At 41.1% G+C, this 21,950-nt stretch overlaps 1 protein-coding gene across 2 annotated transcripts in view; it reads left to right on the top strand.

Moving 5' to 3' along the window:
• The window catches only part of cemip2 (cell migration inducing hyaluronidase 2), a 28,243-nt gene extending 14,670 nt beyond the window's left edge, over positions 1-13,573 (top strand). The window contains exons 10-24 of one of the 2 annotated variants that reach the window (XM_050051086.1): positions 1,278-1,347; positions 1,984-2,112; positions 2,935-3,023; positions 4,493-4,624; positions 4,802-4,837; positions 5,153-5,308; positions 7,036-7,213; positions 8,815-9,030; positions 9,341-9,552; positions 9,879-10,061; positions 10,298-10,517; positions 10,589-10,690; positions 10,790-10,935; positions 11,111-11,217; positions 11,308-13,573. In XM_050051086.1, the coding sequence (XP_049907043.1) occupies positions 1,278-1,347; positions 1,984-2,112; positions 2,935-3,023; positions 4,493-4,624; positions 4,802-4,837; positions 5,153-5,308; positions 7,036-7,213; positions 8,815-9,030; positions 9,341-9,552; positions 9,879-10,061; positions 10,298-10,517; positions 10,589-10,690; positions 10,790-10,935; positions 11,111-11,217; positions 11,308-11,507 (2,176 nt within the window). In that variant the 3' untranslated portion in view covers positions 11,508-13,573. Of the gene's footprint in view, positions 1-1,277; positions 1,348-1,983; positions 2,113-2,934; positions 3,024-4,492; positions 4,625-4,801; positions 4,838-5,152; positions 5,309-7,035; positions 7,214-8,814; positions 9,031-9,340; positions 9,553-9,878; positions 10,062-10,297; positions 10,518-10,588; positions 10,691-10,789; positions 10,936-11,110; positions 11,223-11,307 lie in introns of those variants that run through there. The other variant, XM_050051087.1, reaches the window with a different exon arrangement.
• Positions 13,574-21,950: the final 8,377 nt, after the last annotated feature.

Consider the following 21,950-nt stretch of genomic DNA (forward strand, 5'->3'; position numbering starts at 1 on the left):
TGAGCAGCCACATTGGGTAAATGGAAGATTTCCAAGAGCTGGCTGTTTGTATGCAGATGTCAAATATGGTCTGAAAAATCTACCAAGATGTTTGGAAATTTGAGTCTTGAAAATTGTGTTTATTTAGAATTTAGAAATGGAAAATGTGTAGGAGCACCATCAACACATTCACTTAATTTTTGGAGTTTTATCCTATTTGCATATTGATACAGGTAGTGTAGACTTTCTGAACCCTCGTTCTGTACACAAAGAGGCACATTTCCATTTTAGCACTGATGGAAAAAGACATAATTTCTTTTTTGTTTGTTTGTTTTTAAAGATATTTTTCAGGCATTTTTAAGCCTTTAATTGATAGGACAGATGAGCGTGAAGGGGGGAGAGAGAGAGGGAGTGACATGCAGCAAAGGGCCACAGGCTGGAGTCGAACCCGGGCCGCTGCGGCAACAGCCTTGTACATGGGGCGCCTGCTCTACCACTAAGCCACCGACGCCCCAGACATAATTTCTTAGTATCCTGATATAAAATGCCAGAACCATCCACCAGCAACAGCTGCAATTCAGAGACCCTGGGGTCTTGTTGAGCATAAAACTGAGGATAATTGTAATAACAGATAATCGTAGGGACACTGCAAAAAGCACTTGCCAAGCCCTGAGATCTGTGAATAAACCAACAGCTTGATTGTAAAGCAGCTTGATATTCAGGGAGGGAAATATAGTAGACACTGAGCGACGTCCTTATCTTTGAAAGTACTGAAGAGCGGGGCCAATTCAACTCGAATGATTTTTTAATCTCCCACACTGACATAAAAGTTTTTGACTCTCAGTCAAATGTCTGTGTGGGGTAACGGGGTGATAGTGCAGATATACTCTGAGAGAAGACAGAAGGTCCAAGTCCATGTGAAAAAGATATTGTAGTAAGTAAAAGTGTGTGCGAGAGATATCGGCAGGGGGGTTTTATCCATGCAATAACAACCTCTACTCTCCACTGGATGTTTTTCTGTTGTAGCAAGAACAAGAAAAGTGCCTCTGTGAGAGTAGCAACAAGGCCTGTTTCCAGTAGTTCCAGTGTGTGTGTTGGCAGAGCTGTCCCTGTCCAGGGTTTATGTTGGAGAGGTGGATTATTGAGGGTATTTTGAAAGATCACAGGATTCTTTGATCTCTGTCTTCTGCTTATTAGTCATAGTCTCTGTAATGCCAAGGTACTCCCTTTTTAAATGTGTTTTTCTGCATGTTCTGTCTTTGTCTGTGTGTGTGTTTGCATGGTGGGATGTTTTCCAGGGCTGTTTCAACTTTCTGGATCGCCAATCCCAACAACAATCTCATCAGCAATGCAGCTGCTGGTTCTCAGGTAATAACATCAGAGTTATGTAAGAAAACAACTTCCACAAGTGATTAATAAAAAAATTGAATGACTAACTAGAAGAACATCTGATTGATATATGAGTTTAAGCTGCACTGGCTTTGGTGTTCCTGAACTTTACACAATAAAAACGGAAGATTTTCAAGCTCATAACAAATTGATCCATCAATAAAATAGGATTTAACAGGCTTTGGTGTCTGATAGAGAGGTGCAATAACAATAGTGAAACGGGAGAAATTGAAGACAAGGATCCCTCACCACGTCTCTTTTTCATTTTGGCACAAACAGCGTGGAGGTCCACTGGGGAGGGCTGTGTACTAAATATTGGTAGGGGGTATGCTCGTGATATTTAGGTTGTCCATCTATATCTATTGAACCGTGAACTTTAATCAAGTATTGAGCTCGTATAAACTCCTCCAGCTGGTTTATGCTTTCTGTGGGGCTTGACCCACATGAAGTATGACATCCTGCCTCCAGTTCTGCATATTGGTTTTGTATGCTACTTCAGCGCTCCACCCAGGATGTTGTGTGTATGAGCCCAGATAATGAAATTCCTGCTGTTGCCTGGTTGTACCATGAACCTGATTTATCATCTCATCTCTCCTCGCTTCCTTCCTGTTCCAGGATGCTGGCATATGGTTTGTGTTCCACAGCTCTTCCACCGGAGACTCTCATGGGCTGGTACCGGAGACCAAGGCAGAGCTCACTCCACTGGGGATTTTTTACAACAACCGCGTACACTCCAACTTTAAGGTATCATCACTGAAGCTTATCTTTAAGCTTTTTTTATTATTATTATGGGTGTAGCTTCTAGTCAGGGTGTGCTTTCTCACCCATATCAAGACCAGTGTACCAGGCTGTGCCAAATCCTGTCAGTGTTGTCTCTGCCTGCCTCTGTTTTATAGAGACAAGAGAAACACAGTATTTATAAGTTGTGAAAAAAACAAAAAAAAACTTTGCGCATATTTTTCTGCTTATTCACCTGGGTCCTGCAAAAAAGAGACACGGACATGCACACACGCATACACACAAGTGGACTCTACAATAGTGCTCTGTTGTGTAATGACACAAGTCGGGCAGGTGAACTGTAAGTTCTTTGTTCAGCCTGTCCAGCCTCTCGTATAGAGGAAGGAGCCCAGAGGTTTAAGACTTTACCTCGCTTATAGCTCGCCTAGGGCCAACACAGAGCAAAGGTTTCCATATATACACAGACACACAACGTTTTTCCCTTCATTTATTTTACAATTCATTCTCTAAACATACAAAAGTAATCCATATGTGATGTAAATATACATTATGTGCTCAAACACATTATAAATTATTCACATAGATTCTGTTCACCACCTTTCTTACTTTCCACAGCACCCTGTACAGCACGGACTTTATAACGCTGTTGGCCTGGGATTTAAATTTAGTACGTTTATTATTGCCTCAGGTCCCACACTGTAAAATATACTAGTAGTCTTGTTTATGTCAGTCCAGCAGAAATAGATCTGTGGCCCATCTTGGATCTCTAACTATGGTTTTAGAGAACTTAAAGCATCTGTACTGTAATCATACTTTTCATCTTCCCAGGCAGGGTTGTTCATTGATAAAGGAGTGAAGACCACCAATGCCAGCGCTGGTGACCCCCGGGAATACCTGTGTCTGGATAACAGTGCCAGGTATTTGTGTGTGTGTGTGTGTGTGTGTGTGTGTGTGTGTGTGTGTGAGTGTGCGTGTGCAGTAACATTTTACATTTTGAGGAAGTATAAAATCTGTCATTTTATAATATATATCTCAAGATTTTTTTTTTATTATTATTTTGTACATTTCGAGTAGTTAGTGTATGTAAATGGAGTGTGACTTAAAACTGACTAGTGCACTATGCTGCACTATATACTGTACACGTGTTTGCACAAAGTCTACAACTGTGCACTATTACAGGGTCTATAGCGGGTGATCATATGCATCACGGTGCACAGTTTCACTATGTAAATATTATGGTATTTCTGGTTTACTAATGTGTTTGTTTAATGCCACTGTCAATAAATGTTTGTGAATTAAGTTATTTATAGCCCCCCGCTGTATATCTCCTAGGATATGACCATTGACTGGGATAGATAGATGGCCTTACACTCTGTTGCTGCATTTTAGTGGAAGGTCTGTCAGGTTTGTGTTGACAGAGAAAACAAGGCTTCACAGATAGAGTTTCCACTCTCCCTACCCAAATACAGCCCTCAACTAGACGGAAAAACTCTTGCGTGTCCACCGAGACTGCTGGCCACGCTCTGTGCTTGTGTGTGAGTGTATGCATGTGTGCAGAGGTATGAGGGGGAGGATTTTAAATGTTAAAATGTGCACTAAGTATAAATCTTTCATGAGAGAGAGTTACGAAAGAATGATTCCCTCTGATTTATGTAATCCTCTGACCTTTTCATCTCTCGCCACATTCAGGTAAATATTTCTCCTTGACCAAACTTTTGTCTGTGACAAGGTATTTTAAAACCTAACAGTCAGATTGTCATCAAATTTGTGGCTATTTATTGTATTTAAAATGTAAATGCTGATGTTAAAGGAGAGCTTTGATCTGAGTTAACTAACCACCATGAGGCTGAAAAAAACAGGATGAGCCCTGTCCATTTTTGAAGACTACAGACCTCCTTTTCAGTTTCTACACAAGTTATTTCTTAATTTAATGGGACAATGGCCATACACTTTCCAAGCACATTCATGCACCCAAGGGGGATAAACCCTTTTGTACTCAATAACACCATATCCTCTTCTGCAATACCACACGTAGCGTGCATCGTAGGAGGCAATGAGCGTTGACGCCTGCAGTCTCTAGAGTTCAACAGAAGGGCTTTAGACTTTTAGTATAGTTATAAATTATGTCTGCACAGATTTATATTATGATGACGTTATGATTATAAGGACCATTACTTTCTCTGAACCCTCCAAAACTTTAATTGGTTAAATCTATCTTGTGCGTGTGTGTTGTCTTGTGCATCGGCCTCATGAGGACCACATGTTGAGAAAAAGTAGGGGAAAAAATAGGTTTGACATTGTGGTAAGGGTGAAAGCTTGAGAGGTAAAGAATGTGGTCAATGTACAGTCACAAGGATAATAATAGAAATGCACGTGTGTTTTTCAGATTCCGACCACACGAGAATGCTGACCCTAGCCGTCCACGGGTGGCGGCGGTCATTGACACTTTGATCTCCTACAAGAATAACGACTTAGGAGCGTGGATACGCGGAGGTGACATCATCATCAAGGACTCTGGGTGAGACGACTCATACACTGTGATGTGATTAATGTGCAGTAATCAAGAGAACCGAGGTTGTCCCTGATAAAAAATGAAAAGATGATGTCATCACTTAAACCTAATCTGACTCATGGTGTTTCAGTAACAGACATTTTGTAAGACTAAAACGTACTTCCTTTATCTTTCTCCAAACAGATTCGCAGACAATGGAGTGGGATTGTCCTTTGCCAGGTGTGCACTTCTAAATCATTCTGGTCCAAGCAGTGTCATGGGTTTATTCAGCCGTATTTGCTGCTTTCCAAAAACCCTGTGTGATTAATAGATACTGAGCAAAGAACAGACAGCTTAGATTTATTGTCACAAGCATTTCTGTCCTGATTAATACAACAGCATGCTCCTTTTTCTCCTCTGATTTCATCCTTGAATAAAAAAAGTACAAACATTTTTCCTGCACTATATTCCATTGTTAAGTTGTCAAATGTTTACATATGTGTATGACATACATTTTTAATTTCTATATGCCTTTATCTCCTTCATGCTCACCAGTGATGGCAGCTACCCTAAGGATGAAGGCTCCAGCCAGGAAGTGACACAGTCTCTGTTTGTGGGTGAAAGCCGGAACAGAGGGACAAACGGAGGACAGAATAAATACTGGGGCTTAGGAGGGGCTGATGCAAAGATGAGGACACTGCCCAGAAACAGGTGAGGGGGAGCAAACAGAGGGAGGGATAAGCTGTTGAGAGGAGAAGGAAGGAAAGCTTTATGTGAGGAATTGGAGGGGAATCCAAATCAAGCTGAGTTTTGTCAGGAATTGCAGGGGATGGCGTTGAAGGAGTTGGCAAAGAAAAATATGCTGGGAAAAACAAACACGGAAGAGAGAGCCAGCAAGGCAATCAGGTAGTTGGACAGATGGACAGCTGCTTGGAGCAGAAGGTGGACTTGTGAAAGGAAGTTCTGTTTTGACTGACTTCCCTCAAGTGATATTTTAGGCAGTTTGGGAAAAACTGTGGTGGCAACACTTACGTGGTTTCATAGAAAGGGATTACTCATTGTAGCATTTGATATGCTATGAGCAAGGAGAGGCTTTATGACAGCTCTTCCTGTTATATCAGTTATATGTCACTGTTTCCTTCCCTTTTTTTCTATTCTTTCTATCATTTCGAGTTTGTAATCGTCTTTAGAAGGAAATATATATCATGATATAGTGCTCTAATTGACAGGTAAACCAAAAGATGTCTGACAAAACCAAAAGTGGGTCACACTACTTGTGCCTCACTGACAATGCTTTAGACAGGACTTCCATTATGAGGAAGTTTAAAGAGTCTCTCCATGCTATAATGCCATGTTGGTCTAAGTGGACAGTCCTAACAAGACCAGAGTTTTGAACTTTATATCCCTTTGGGTCTCCTTAAATTCTTTTCTGTCTTTCTCTCTCATTACACAGACTGTTATACAAGAGGAGAGCAACATAAACAAGAGACTGGCAAATAGCTGCCCTTTTTAGTCTCAAAAAACTGGGTTTATGTCAGTTTGTGACCACTGTCACCACTGTGTACAACTTTACAGTCATTTTACAGGCTTTCTGACCGCACTGTGACATCTGGCTCAGTACGTTTGTCTGTCGTCATCGTGGTTAACTACAGAGCTGCTGACACTCTTCTTTTTTTCTTGCTGAGAGAAGATAGTTCCACTAATATTAAGGAAAAATTTGATCCTTTAATTAAAGTTTTATAAGCTTTCATTAATAGCAATTACTTAAGATTTAGATCATTGTCTGAGGGCAAATTAAAACTAAAAAACAGGGTGATGCAGGGGAAAATGATACCTTTGTCTTACCAACACGGGGTGCACATGTAATTATTATCCAAGAGCATCAGCCTTATTAACTTAACCAACCCAACTTTTTCCATATGTATGTAATTATTACTAGTGTGACACTATTTGTTCTGGAAAAGATGATCATTTTCAACTATGATTCTCTTTACTGAGACTGTGTGGTCTGTTTTTCTTACATATATATATTTTTCTTTATAAAAATGTTAAAATAAAATTTACCACTGTTTTTATATTGACCATAATGTCTTTATTGCTGATGTTGACATAGTTGGAGTCATTTTAGGGGGAACTTGTGGAATTGTAAAACTGACTCAAGGCTCATATGCCCAAGACTTATGGAGCATGTCACGTCTGAGGCAGTTGATGTCCTGCTCCCCAGTGAGCTCATGGCCTGGCTGAAATGTTTTGGAGTTTTTACTAACATGTTCCTCCCATTTTAAAGTTATGGTCTTTGCCAGTCCATGACTAAAACCTCTGGTCATGTATTTGAATGATGGCCCCTTACTCTGTTTACTTCATCAGTCTCCCTTTTATTTACTGCTGTCAATTGATTTGCCTGACCACAGATTATTTCCCATTCCTCTTCACTGTAGGACATTCCCAATCCGAGGTTTCCAGATCTATGATGGTCCGGTGCGGCTTACACAGAGTACATTTCGTGGGTTCATCCCCACACCAGAGCGTTATACCAGCGCAGTGGGATTCAACCTGAAGAACACCTGGCAGCTCACTCCACGAAACAACCTGTCCCAGCTCAACTTCCACTCCACGGTGAGTAAACATCTATTTTTGACATCAGAGCACACTATACAGTTACTGTTTTAATATTAGCATTGCATAAACAAATTAACGTGCAGCGCAACACTTAGACTGGGGAGTTAACATAGAGCTGTCTGTGTAAAGCAATCCAACCATTCACTTACATACATTATATTTACAGTATTACAGCATATTGTGGCTCTCGATTCTGATTAATCAGTTGTGGCATCCTACGATCAGTTATCTCTGAGTAGCAGACTGCTGCTCTAAATGACAGACCATTGAGTTTTTAAATCAATAACATAATTTTTAAATAGATATTGTATGTCTTAATTAGGACTTATTTAGCAAGTTGCTGTGTAATAAGCAAGATTATTATTGCAAAATTAACAGCTTCAGGGGAATGCTTCTCCTCTGGGTCTTGCATCACCCTGTTAGAGTTCATTTTGCAATAATGACTTGCTCATTGTTCATTATCCCTTACATGTTTCAGTTGTCATCCACTTTTAATAAGGTTCTAATAGCTCATAAAAGCCAATGACTAACACTACAGATGCAAGTTTCACTCCCAGCTTCTCTTGTTTGACCACATCACCTGGGGTCATGTGTCATTTTAGGCTAAATACTCCCATGTGACTCTTTTGCTCCTGTTTGCAAACATTGTATTTTGGTCAGCTCTTTTTCCATCCTGTTTTCCTTCCTCTTTATGTGTGCTTCTTACTTTGCTGTTTTTCCTGTTCTGCAGATTTCACTGCTGTTAGGAATGCCTTAGTTGTTACACTGGGTCTGACTGTAGTGTTCTCCCGTTAGTTCATCACCCTTATAAAAATCCCCTCATACTGATTTGATCACAGCTCAGATCACAGTCATAGAGCTGGAAGTTATTTTATTTGAAGCATGGATGAGACAGAGGCAAGGGGAACCCCTTTCTGAGTCAGAGCTGTGGAAAAACCATTGTAAATCACTGCTGCCATCTTGTGGTGAAGTAGTGTAGTGCACTGCCTTTACTTCAGTGTGTCACTTAAAAACCCTCTCTCCTCTTAATTTCTTTGTGCATCTTTAGTTCATAAAATTTGATTTTAAACTGTAATGTCAGGAGGAGTATAACAACACAGTTTCTACAGTTTCCAAGTGCTGCTCTCCAACCCCCATAAAAAAAACATACACTGGTAGCTGCAATCAGATTTCTTCCTGGCAAACCATCTAGAAAAGATACAGTCAAGACATGAATGAAATTACGGATGTAAGAGGGGCCTTTTAAAAAAAATAAGATCTTCTGTAAAAAGCCAGATGTCAGAGAGTTAGGCCTTGTCCTCCTGCAGTGCTTCTAAAATCTTTTGTTTGTGAGGCATTTAAATAAAATACCAGGCTCATACTTCTCTGTTTTCCTTAGAGACAAAAATTATCACTATTGAATTCATAGCTACATTATGCTGATGAAAAAGAATTAATGAGTGAATAGCAGCTGCTTTGAGAGCGTGCTCCCAAAACAAACATTTGTCCGAGGTACCAGAAGTGACACTTAAGTAAAGCAAAATACCCTGAGCTGAGACCTAGTGATCAAATATATATATGGTGGTATTCACAACGCTCTTTGCAAATAACATCCTCAGGTGGAGCTGCGATCGTTCTTTGGTCGCCCGGGGCAGTGGTTTGAAGAGAACGACCTGGACGGTGACAAAAACTCCATCTTTCATGATGTGGACGGGTCAGTAACAGGCTACACGGACACCTATGTCGGCAGAGCAGATAATTTTCTGATTCAACATCCTGGCTGTGTGAACATGTCCCAGTGGAGTGGAGTGATCTGCAGCGGCCGCTACTCTCAGGTACAACATGTCAGAGTCTTCACCTCATTTTTGTCACACTGTCCTTCTAATGTAAAATGTGCACTCTTCCTACTGGCTTAATAAGTGTATACTTCCTCCTACTCCTTTACAAACATGTAAGATTTCATATTTGTTGTCTATTGAAACCATATTCATTGAGGTTAGTGTATAGGTCATCATCCATTTCAATTATTATTTTGTTTTGTTCATCTTTTTGTCTTTTCGTTTGTTTGTTTTACGTGTCTGAAATAAATAAATATCAGTCAGTTAATAAAAAAATAATAAACACCAAAAAACGTTTCCTCTTAAGGTGTACATCCAGACCCAGGGAGCCCCCAGCCTTAGTTTATCCATCAGCAGAGATGAATACCCCTCTGCTCCTCTGGTATTGAGAGGGATTAACAGCCAGGGGGCGCTGTCTCAGCAGTATCAGCCCATCTTGATGATGAGCAAGAGCTACACTCTGCATTGGAGCGGACCTGCACCCAGAGAGGTTGTCCTCTCTCTCATCAACTTTGACAAGTGAGTAACAAGAGTCAGCTCTGTGTGTGTGTGTGTGTGTGTGTGTGTGTGTGTGTTCAAGTCACCATGCATGCTGCAGATAATGGGATTTCTGTAATGTATTGCAGATTTTAAAGGAAAACTATATGTTTCTCTCTGAGAAAGCCATGGGATGACAACAGCATTGCTGCATTAACGTGTATTTCAGCAGTTTTTGTGTAATGTGTTCATCATCACATTTATTTCAGAGAATACGTGTGTCCAAACATTTTTTTCTGTTTTTTAAACTGTCTTGGGGGAAGCCCTGTGTAATGTAACATCTCTCTCCTCCTTTTTCTCCCACTCAGAGATGACTGGGTGCTGGTGGGACTCTGTTACCCATCAGACACCACATTCCAGATCATGGCGGACATCAACGATAGGCAAAGCAACACCTTTGATGACCCCACAGACTACGGCACTTTGTCATCCCTCGCAGAGCTGGAGAAAAAACCCATGGACAGGAAGTACTTTTTTGACAAAACTGTTGGGTGAGAGCACAAAATTCAATCCTCTTAAATGCAGCATGCTGAAAAAATAGGAGTGTGTTAAACTTTGAGAGTTTGACTTGTTTTTTAATCCTCCTGACTTGCACTGACCTGTGAAGGTCAGCCGTCTGACATCAATGGCTTAGCAGTCTGACACGTGTCTATCTTTCATCCTTTTTTATCTCTCTGAGTCTCCCTGAATCCTGAAACTATTTAAACTCTTCTCCTGTCACACCTAGCTTGTTGTGGCTCTACCTTCGGGCACGCCATGGTCGCGATGGTCACAGCTACTGTTCGGTAAAAGGCTGCGAAAGAGTGAAAGTCATGGCCACGACGTCCTCCAAACAGACGTGTAACTGCACAGCCAAAGCTTACCCCAAATACTCAAAGAAACCTTCAGCAGCAGTGCCTATGCCGACCCTCAATACACAATCCTGCAAAGGCTGTGGTGCTAAAAAGGTATGTGTTGCCACACTTAAGATGACTTCTGTCACAAGCCACCAGTGCTGACAAATTTGTCTCTGTCTCAGCTTGTGTTTTCCAGCGAGCCATGGACGTCCTACCTCCAGACACAAGTCAAGTCTCTCAGCACAAAAGAGCAGCAGAGAGGAGATAACAGCTCCTTTATCACTGTGAGTATGCCAAACCTCAAGTACACATTACATTATCTGTGTGACTTCATCTTGTAAATCAGAGTTTATTTAACCATTTTTTTTCCTATTACCTGCCAGGTGAATGAGGTGACTATGCCTTTCCTTAAGCCTGGGTACTTCCTGGTCTCAGTGGATGCCTGCTCTGGAAAGGTCACTAAGAAAACCACATTTGCCAAGATGGACGCCAAGATGGAACAGTACCTAAAAACTGGGATACCAAAAAGGTGAGCCAGGGAAAGTAACACTGGTTGCACCACTGAATTTGCATATCTGACATGGACATATAGTGGAATCAATCTGAGACAAACTTTCCTGTTTAGTATAAATATACAGCAGCCCAGTGTGGCAGGATTGTGCACATTCTTGCTTAATTTACAGATGTGTTTGTTGCCTTAACAGGTCAATAGTGCTCATGGCAACACGAGGTCAACCAGAAGGCCTGGTTGGCGTAGCACCATATCTGGTCTCCTTTGGTTTGGCCAAAGCTGCTGATCTGCACAGTAAAGGTTAGTGTCATGCTGAAAAATTTCCCCTTCTTTGTCTGTCTTTCAAAGTCTCTCTTTCTCACACACTGTTATTACTACCTCTCAACGCAGAGAGTCTGGCGCTTTGGGGGTTCCAGGGTGGTTCTTCAGCCCCTCCGTGGGTCTCGCTACAATCCGGGCAGGGGGATGAGTTCCTGGGGCTGCAGGAGCGGTACTTGCCTCTGGGTTTGGAGGCATACGGCTGTACGCCACCCGCAGCTCAAACGCGCAAAGACCTGGAGCTACTCAAAATAGCAACGGGACTTCAATGACCAATGTGAACTACACAACTTAACTACCCAGAACACTCTTGCACACAGATACACAAACACACACAACCAGCTGATGAATGTGAACTGCTGAACCTTTTAATTTATTAACAATGGCAAAGATGTTTACCGATTTCAAGTGAAGAGAAGGTATTTTATTATAAACGGGGTGAGTATTTTTGTGATAGTTGTGTATGTGTGTGCGCGCGTGTATGTGTAAGTATGCCTTGGGGCCGTTGAGTCAATGCACTTTCCTTTTAAAGACACAACTTGCCTTATCAGCCAAAGTGATCAAATGGAGCTTTACAATAACTCAGTTGTTTATCTTGAAACAGAAAAAAACAGAGCAACCTTTAAAATCTACCTACCAGTCTATTATTTATTATGTAGTAGAAATAAAAGCGACTGAATTTGTCTGAAAACAGAACACAATGCATTAGATACACACAGGCCAGGAGGAAATTAGGAAAATAAATTGCATTGTCCCTGAAATGAGAACAGAAAATGAAACAAGATGGATTAGATAAGCTCAGGTCAAAGGGAAATGGTGAAAATAAATGCCATTGCATCTGAGAATTAAACAGCAATATTAAGCCAGAAATGAACATGTAATATAAAACAGCCAGTGGGATAGGTGTGTTAGCTGTTATGATTATTTGATGCAAAACGCCTGTATTTTTTAAACAAAGTCACAACAAGCCATAATAATATTTAAATGATTATATAGACATATGGTAGTTTGAAGCAAAATAAGTATGGCTATGTTGTAGAGCTGGGCAATATATTGATATATTAGTATCATGATATGAGACTAGATATCGTCTTAGATTTTGGATATCGTAATATCGTAAATGGCTGCATTACAGTAAAGTGATATAATTTTCTGAACGTATCCACTCTTACAGCTGTTTTATTATTTACCTTTACCCACTTAGTCATTGTATCCACAGTACTGGTAGCTATTTATCAAAAATCAATATTTTGTTGAGGTATTTGGTCTAAAATATTGTGATAATTGATTGCCTTCATATTGCCCAGCCCTACTATCTAGGCAAAATGCCATTAAATAGATAAGTTACTATATTTTAGGCCACTACTCTTTCTCCACCACTCCTCATACTCTTCTTTTAGCTTTTTAGCTGATGTCTGCAACAACTGAATCTTTAACTGGAAAACCTCCTCTGATCATCGTGCAGCTGTACAACTAAAGACTTAAAGCACCTTTTTTTATGGATTCCTACATGGACTTACTGGATCTTTTATCTCAGATTTTTATTTATCTCTTCACAGTGACGGTGTCTCAAGTGCTGGCCACATGTGCAGCACAAATACTTTTGTTGTTTTTCTTACACAGAATTGAATGTTTTACCTTTCATCTGCCTCATTCATGATCTTTTCATGTGCATTTATGCCAAAACCGTGTTTAGATAGAATACAGGGTGCCTTTTTTTTTAGAGTGGGTACTCTGACTGTACAGTAGTGAGCAACAAAATGCATACAGATCATATACCAGCTGTAAGGCAGAGGGCTTTATGTTGTGACTTACAGTAATCTTTTAAAGGGTGTTTGGATGTGAGCAGGGCTCCCCCACTGAGCAATTTTAAGTACCTATCTGTGACTGTGTGTTTGTGTGACTGTGTGAGTATGTATATATATATATATACGTGTGTATATATATATATATGACTGACCACGTGAGACAGAGACAGCGAGATCCTCTGGAGGACAATGACCTTGTTGCCTTTTAACCACTCTACTGTTAAAAAGAGCAAAAGAACGAGAGAAGAACTTTTCCAACCCTTGACTTTTGTTCAACTGATGCTTTGAAGATCCAGAGAACAACCAGAGAGTTCTTGTTTTACTTAGAAGTGAGCTTTGTAAATATGGTGTTTAATGTTATAACTCAAACTGTATATGTAATGGAAGTGTCAAACAGGTTGTCTATCGTGTGTGTATTTACTGTGTTTTGTGTTAATTTGAAAGAAATTAAGCTGATTCGTTCAACACGGAAACTCAGCTTTTGTTATGAAATTTGCCAATTAAATAAACATTTATGCTTTGTGATAAAATCAGATTTGCTTACAGCAGTGGGAAGAGGAGAACGGCCTCTCCTAAGTTACACATCTTATGTATGTTTGGTTTTTGCGTCGGTTACACAGCTTCACCACACGGGGGCAGCCTAGTATTCTTGAGGAATTCTACTCCAAAATTCACCCTTGTACAAATCCACATTTTTATATCCGAGATGCTGAGATGAAGAAGAGTAATTGTATCAAAGTGATAGTATATAGAAAAAAGGTATGCATCACTGTATGTAAAAATGTTTGTAACTTCTGGAATAATATTATATATTTCACCACAGCAGCTGTCAACACAGAGGGATGTCACCAGAGGGTTTTTTAATGAGCCTCTTGAGACCAAAATAAACATCTATCAAATATGTAAATCTATTAGATGTAAAGCATAATATATATGGCAAGATGGAGTACAGCTGTCACTTTTACAACTATAGATTATTGTTGTTATGATTATGATATGAAGTATGAATTAATTATCCAGGAGACGCAGCTTGTTCTGAAGTCATCAGTCAGAGCAAAAACAAACAGCAACATATGTAGGGTAAATGGATGGATACGAGTTCCACAGACCTGCCTCATCAAACCAGACAAACACGTGGCGTGCTACTCCGACTGAGACTGATCGTTTGTGTGTGTGTTAGTGTGTGAAAACCATGACAAGAAAAGGATATAAAAACTGACACTGTCTAAAGAAATATGGCGCAGTCCTAACAGACCACAGCCCACCATATGGCCCACATAGTGAATTTACTTGTCCATAAAATGGTCTCTGACCATGAAGACTGAGTGCTCCCACACACTTCACACCATCCTGGAAATGAGCGAGGACAGATTGGTGTGACACAGTTTGCAGGCAAAACGACGCACATGAGGACAGCAGCTCCCTCTGACACCCAGGCATCTGCCATAAAGAAGAAAAAACAAACGCACTGCATCTTTCTCGTTGTGTTTCACTGATTGTCTTAAACTGTGTTTTCAGTCGACCTGGACGTATCTAAACTTTCACATTCAGACATAATCAGTGCAGTCAGTGAGAATATTTCCATTAGATCTGATATTGCCACAGCACATTACCAAAGCTTTGTGTGGGGTGATATTTGCAGCTTTTTTTTTTCTTAAATCCTTTGATGATTATGTTTCTATGTCACATGGATGGACTGAGCGTTCTTTACAGCTGAGTTTAAATTATGTAATACCCGGGCTTTTGAACTGTGCAAATACAATTAGAGAAATGCCATGGCTAAAAATATGACACTGTAGAGGCTCGTGTGTGTTTTGTGCTGGAGAGTGGGCGGTAGCCTTTAGCGATATCCTGTATGTTTTGTTTCATGAGAAGGGTATAGCTATAGCAACATGCACTCCACATCGTGACATCATTAGCTGCTTTGGTTTTGTTTTTCATCTGCCCTTTCAAATTGATTTTAATTAAGAAACCTGTCCATACAAAGGCAGAAGTTAAAAATGATAAGGGTTTTCAGGTCTAATGGGTGAACTATGCTTTCATTTCATGTCTTGTAGACCATGGGTCTTCAATAGAGGGTTCATGACCCCTAGGGGCCCCTCAGAGTTACTGCAGGGAGGCTGCCAAATTATTATTTGATATTTTTTGCGTTGTTTTTTTTGTTTTTTTTTGATGGTTTTATTTTATTTTATGTTCAGTAATTAAAATATGTCTTAAAATGCACATTGACGTGAGCCCAAAATATCATAAGCAAAGATAAATCGGCCTATTCATTAAAAAAACAACAAAAACAAACAAACAAAAAACAAATTTGATTTACAGTACCCAACACTGTGGATGGGCTAACTGTTACTCATGAACCTTCCTGCAATCATGTCAGCTAACTAACCTACCGTGAATCACTGTGCTTTCCAAATGTATGTCAAAAATGATCCATGGTGTAATATATGAAAAAAAAAAAAAACAGCTTAGTAGGCTTTTGAATGCACCAGAAAAAGGTATATTTATACGTGGCATTTTAGGCCACCCTATTTGTTATTGTAAGCCCAGTAATATGCCACACAGTGTATACAATGTATGTGGTTGGGGGTCCTTGGCCTGAAAATGTTGAAGACCCCCACAGTCTAACAACATGACATCAGTGGTGTAGTGGTAGTTGATAACGTGGGCGCACTACTAAGTGGATATGGCCGCTTACGGCTAAGTGGGTGTACTCTCCTGTGTATTATAATGGCATTTTGGCTGAAGGAGGTGGGTATACCCAGTATACCTGCATGTGCCCTCCATTACACCACTGCATGATATGGTCCATAGAAACGTCCTACAATCGGAATGTGAGGGGAAAACAATTCAACTTTAACTTTATTGTCCCAGTGAGGAAATTGTCTTGCAGCCAGGTAAAAGACACTAAACACAGAGACGCAGACACATGGCCTCAGATACAAAAACATAATGAAATACATGAATACAAAATCAGGTTTAGCTTTTCGTTATCCATTTCATTAATTACATTGAAACCAAAATAATAAATTAGTTAATAATTGCTTATCATGGCTGGCAGCTATTTATGTAGGATAACTCATTAAATCACCAATGTGTCAATCCATCATCATTGATTTAAATTACATGAAACAAGTTGGGGGGAAAAGTAGGCTAAGTAAATTTAGCTTTAGCAAAGGCTGACAGGGGTTTATCTCTATGTTCCCAGTTTCCTATGTCTCCTGATGGTAAGACTTTGGTAAGGACTAGCTTTGCAGCTCAAATTACAAAATAATGAGGGGATATGCACGTTGCAAATGCTGTTTGAATGATACAAATCTGTTGAGCCACTGTGGAGTTAAATAGAGGTAAAGAAACTTCAGGCCATTGGTTTCAAGAAGTATAACATCAGTAGGCTATAAGCTGTAGGTGGATCATTTCAACATAATGACCCAGACAACCATTTGTTTAAAATGTAACCTCTAGGGAGAAACAGAGAACATAAAGCCCTTTGAGAGGTCTTATTAATAAGACATATTAAGAGGGTGTTGATCTGGGGAACGCAGGACCCTGTAGATACAACCTCCAGTCTGGCCCACGGCTATCTCACCAGCTGGCTGTAACCAGGTTTAACCAGCTTACTTTGACTGGTTTGATTCATAGCAGTATTTTGTCCTAACTTACTAACCTAACATGCAGTTTTGATACATTTCTAGAGCATGAGACAATATAAATATGTTGAAACAAATGTCAGCAAGTCAGATTCTGGCCTTAAGTGAATTTATATTCAAAGTAATATAGTGTACACCTGAAACAAATCTAACATGGCCTCTTATAATAAAAGAATCGCCTCCTGTCAGCCCGCCTTGGATTAGTGGATTACTAGTGTGAGCTGTGTATGTTTGCATAGAAATGTGTGCGCAGAACAGCAAATGCTCACGAGCTGAGTCCACCCAGGGGCTTTGTAGCCCAACAGTTGAGTATATTCAAGGTAAGTTTATCTGGATTCCCCAACTCGCCACATCGTATAATTTTTTAATCTCACCATTCAATCGGTTCAGCGGTTCCAGTTGATTCCCCGCTGATGCTCGGTGATGGTGGTCCTGAATAATTAAACAATTCTGACAGCCGTGTAGGGGTCCGTTTCCATGACAACCCCTCTCCCGGTGTCCTCTCTGCCCTGAGGAGTAATGTAAATCTCCTGTCTGCTTAATGTCACAGTAACAGCAGCAAAGTGGCACACAAAGACACACAGGGGCGTCAGTGGGAGCTTTTGATGACGTGTCCGGCCTCGGTTTCCTCTCTACTCGGTGCTGACATGCAGGGAAGGTGTGGCGGACCACCTGTGATCACATGAGGAAGAGTCATCATGACTCTAGGAGGGGTTTTCAGGGTCCAGGTGGGACAGGATGTGGCACAATCATAGCTTTACGCTGTGTTTGTAATACAGTTGGAAGAAGCCAAATATGTTTACGTAGCTTTCTTTAAGATGACTGCGTATAGCAACTCATGCAAAATGACCACAGACTGATTCTTTAAGTACTGATGAGTCAGTGCAGATGTGGGTGGGATTGCTTTAAGGTCAGAGAGGGAATATTTTAATGATCACCATAATCTATTCTGACAGTATGTTGACACACACACCTAGAGTCTCCTGATCTCCCCTCACACACATCTCAGACATAGTCAATTACCCTTTACATCAAATGCTTCATCAGCTCCCAGGCCCATTACACAGTAAATTAACCTTATACCTGTAGATGAAGAGGTATGGCAGTGATGGTGATAGGCTTGTCCCAGTCAGAGCTATTACGAGAAAATATGCCATGTACTTTCCACACAGCACGATACGGGCTAATCAGGCCCAGAGAAATGCAATAAAAAAAGGATTATGATGCAGTTATTTATTGTCAAAAGTGCTTATTCTTGTATTTTAATCATTCACTCTAATAATATGTGGCTACGTGTTGTGTTTGGGGACTCGAAGGGGCTGCGAGATGTTTAAATGCTAAAACCCAGCATGGGATTTTTAAAGCCAAACTTCAAGCGCGTCTCGGCTGATTTGTGTGCTGCTGTGTTTCAACATGACCCAGCAGATAATTCAGAGAACTGCAAATTAAATTGCACCATGTGTGCAACAAACATTAAAAGATGCTTTAATTTGGTCATTTTCATTTTGTTTGGCTCTAAGGAGACCTTGTGGAGGCTGCCGAGGCTGACTGTGTTGCTTTGAACAGAATCACAGTTTTGTGTCACTGCTGTGGACTTACTGAAGGCTTTTGCTGCTGCTGACATTCATTAGTTTGAACAAAATCTGCTCTCATGAGGCCAGCGAAATGTCCACGGAAGTATGAGGCTGTTAGTGATGGCAATCGCAATGATGCTGATGACTATGAAAATGATGATGATGGCGGTAATCACGCCCGACGCTGCCAGCCTTAATCTCCAACTAAACTAATTCTTGCTGTGAAACCAGTTGGCTGTTGAGACAATTCAAGTTGAGACATGAAGTGTGGATACCAAACCAAGATAATTATTGTTCCCTGGAGAAACTACCAGATCTGTGTCTGCTGTGACTGACCAAACATCAGAGCCTGCTGCTCTGTTGAGAGCTACTGCTCCAGGCTGTCGCTGATACATCTGATCCCGCAACAGAGCTAAAACCAACATTTGTCAGGCCCCAAGAGCCCAGGATTTACCTTGTAGGGGATCACAGGGTAAATCCTCCGAGACGCTGCTCAGTATTTAGCCAGAGGACAGCCTACAGACATACAGTTAGTTACCAGAAACCTACCCTGAAAACATTCTCAGCTGCCCGACTCAATATGTAATGCAGTTGCTCAATATTTGTGTTTCCCCCAATAACCTTACACAGTTTTTGTGTTTTGTGATTTCTGTGTTGTGGAGGGCAAACTGTGCCCTAAAGCGTCACCACACTCTATGATTAGATATAGATTTTGTGTGTCCTTAGGTGAGAATAAGAGAAAGACCTTAATATTTTCTGCTTTTGCACGGTGTTGATCGATCGTCTATAATGTTCTTGCCCTTCAGTCACACATGAAACCTTAAACATCTATTAAAACCACATTGTGTGCAAGATTCAGGGCATGGAGATACGTATGCGGCGACAAGTTTCTGCTACAGCTCAGGAAAGTTCTCTGTAGTTTACCTTGCTCTTTTTAATAAGGCAATCATTATCTGCACAGGTAGAATAAGATGAAATGGCTTTTGTCCTTTGTGGATGTTTTAGTGACATTTTTTCCCATTAAAGTTAAAATTCTTGTCCACCCTTTAAGTAATGTAAAACACTCAGTCCTTGGTTTTACAACTGAAGGTCACAAGCTTCTAATGTCCTCTTTATTTTTTCACTTTTTCGTCCACAGCGTTCGTCCTGACCCTCAACCTCCGCCTCATTATCCAGCTCCTTTTTCCACAATTATTGTCGCTTCTTATTTGTGCCCTACATGCAGTATTTGTAATAACAAGTTGCCGAAAAGAACCACCCACTCACTGCTACCCACAGTCAGGTAATTGATTACTAATTGCCAAGCTGTTATGCGGACCCATTGTCTAAGATGCTACGCCTCTCTTAATTGCTTTATCTTGTTCATGCACTCTTCTCTCAGACTTGTCTGTTCTCTCTGATTTGAGCACGTTCAAGGTTTATTTAAGAGTGCAAAGCTTGAGAAAGGCTTCTGGTATGTGCATGCGTGTGTGTGTATGCAGCAGATGTGCACAGTTGCATGATGGAGCGGTGTGGAAATGAATGAAGCCCTGATCAGTACCAGTTTGTACCTGATGTGACAGGCTATGATTGGATGAGCCACTTTGCAATCTCACAGCTGCTTCGGCAGAGACAGGCCATGATGGGAGACGAGACAAAGTGATGGAGGGAGGACGGATGTCAAGGCAGTGCAAGACAAGCAGGAATAAAAGGGGAAAAATAAAGAAGTTAAGATTTTTAAAAACAAGAAAAGATATTGACAAGTGAAATAAAAGGAGGGCAGTCTATTTGTTGCTGATGGATACCAGCGAGCCAAATGAGACGTTATGTCATGCTCATGTTTCCAGACAACAGAGAGGCATCTCAGGGCCCTAAAACTATCTGTGGCCCCTCGCTGTCATCCCACAAGACAGCTCCTCCCCTCTGTTGCTGTGGCATCCGAGTGATCTCTTCATTAATTCATAGCAGAGCGCCGAACTAAATTAGTACTCGTTAGCCACCCGCTGTTTACTTTTCTTTATTTGCTATCATTAACCCTCCTCCCTTGAAACTGTGCAGTGTGTGTGTGGTCGTGTGTGTGTTTGTGGGGGGGGGGGGAAGGATTCGGGGTGGGCATCATAACAGCCTCACCTAGCAACCTGCCCCGTTGAGATGCTCAAAGGGTCTGGATCGCTGGGGGTGAAACACACACTGAGTCTCCCACCCTGCAGCCCCTCAGAGTAACTGTGACTCAGGTGTTTTTGGTGATGACGTTCCACCTGCCAGATGCTCATCAGGCCCAGACGGCAGCCAGATCTGCAGGGACGAGTCTCTCTTAACGTCCCGATTTCAATTCTCCTCCAGTCTGCTGAAACACAAGGCCTTGCCAGCTTATCACAGGAAACAAGGTGCAGACGGATCAGCCAATGAGGAAGAGCAGAGGAGACTTGCCACATCATTCAAAGAAAAGGGAAGCCATTGCTTCAGCGTCATTACCATGGGCATTTATTTAATCTTCATGGCTGCCAGATGTGAGATGTTTTGCGTAGAGGTGCAACACAAGAAGAAATCCTCCTTTTCCTCTTTATTTCATTCCTATTTCTGACTTTTCAGGCTCAAACACAGACAAGGCTTGCCATAACAAGCAGTTAAAACAAATCAGCAAGTGTGGCTAGAACTCTGGATTATTACAAACCTGTGATGATGATAATCAGAGAAAATGCTGGTTGGTTTTGGTAACAAGATGATTGTGGAAGATCTGGATCCTCGTTCTCGGCATCAGCGTTTCTCCTGGATCTGCAGTTGTCTTTTAATAGAGATTGACAGCGTCTCAAACACACACACGTACACAGGCTGCGTCATGCCCTGTCCTTCAACACGCCCCCACTAGCAGAGGGACGTCTTGCCCACCTGTGGCTCCTGACTCCTGGAGCCAGCCATCTTCTCCGTGAGGCACCATTTCTCTCTCCCTCCAATCACCTGGCTTTTTTCTCTCTTTCCTCACCTGGCTGTGAAAATACCCAGCTCTACACCTTTCTGTTCAAACTTTTTTAAAGGAAAGAAGGACTTTTTCTCAGGAGAAGATTCAAAAGTTCAAGACTCAAGTAAGGGCGAGAAGGAAAGCGATCCCCAGAAGAGCCTCAGAGACCTTCAGAGTGGTAAGACATCGGCCATTTCGAATTTGAATGCTCTCTTGGAGATTAAATATAATAAAACAGCCAATGATAATGATTTTACGCATACACAGAAAGTTTGATGAGATCAAAGTTGGGCGGAAAAAAGTAGTGGAAACGAGGACACAGTGATTTGGCAGTGTTACTTTTGGGATCACTGTTCATGTGTTGAATTTTTATTGGGTGATGATAAAAAATGCATTATGTAAGCCGTAGTAACAGATCAATGCTGAGAAGTGGTCGGCTGCTGGGGTGCTAAATAAATGATAGTCGTCTCTCCATATTCTCTCTCTTTATGGCTTTGCTCCTCCATCTGTTGGCCGTTGGACACTGAAGCAACCATATGCTCTCTATGTATTAATCATCCACAATAGCCTGATCCCTGTTAGTCTGATAAAACATGGATTTAGCACATTTCTCCAGGACAAGCCTTTAAGGGATTCTCTGCCCCTTAAATAGAGCAATCGTGTCTTCTCTCAAATCTTTAACTTGCTTTTTATTTGACTGTGCGATGTTAAGTTTTCTCCAGCACACCTTTAAAAACATAACAGC

The sequence above is a fragment of the Epinephelus moara genome, chromosome 8 (genome assembly GCF_006386435.1).
Source record: "Epinephelus moara isolate mb chromosome 8, YSFRI_EMoa_1.0, whole genome shotgun sequence".
Taxonomy (NCBI): domain Eukaryota; kingdom Metazoa; phylum Chordata; class Actinopteri; order Perciformes; family Serranidae; genus Epinephelus; species Epinephelus moara.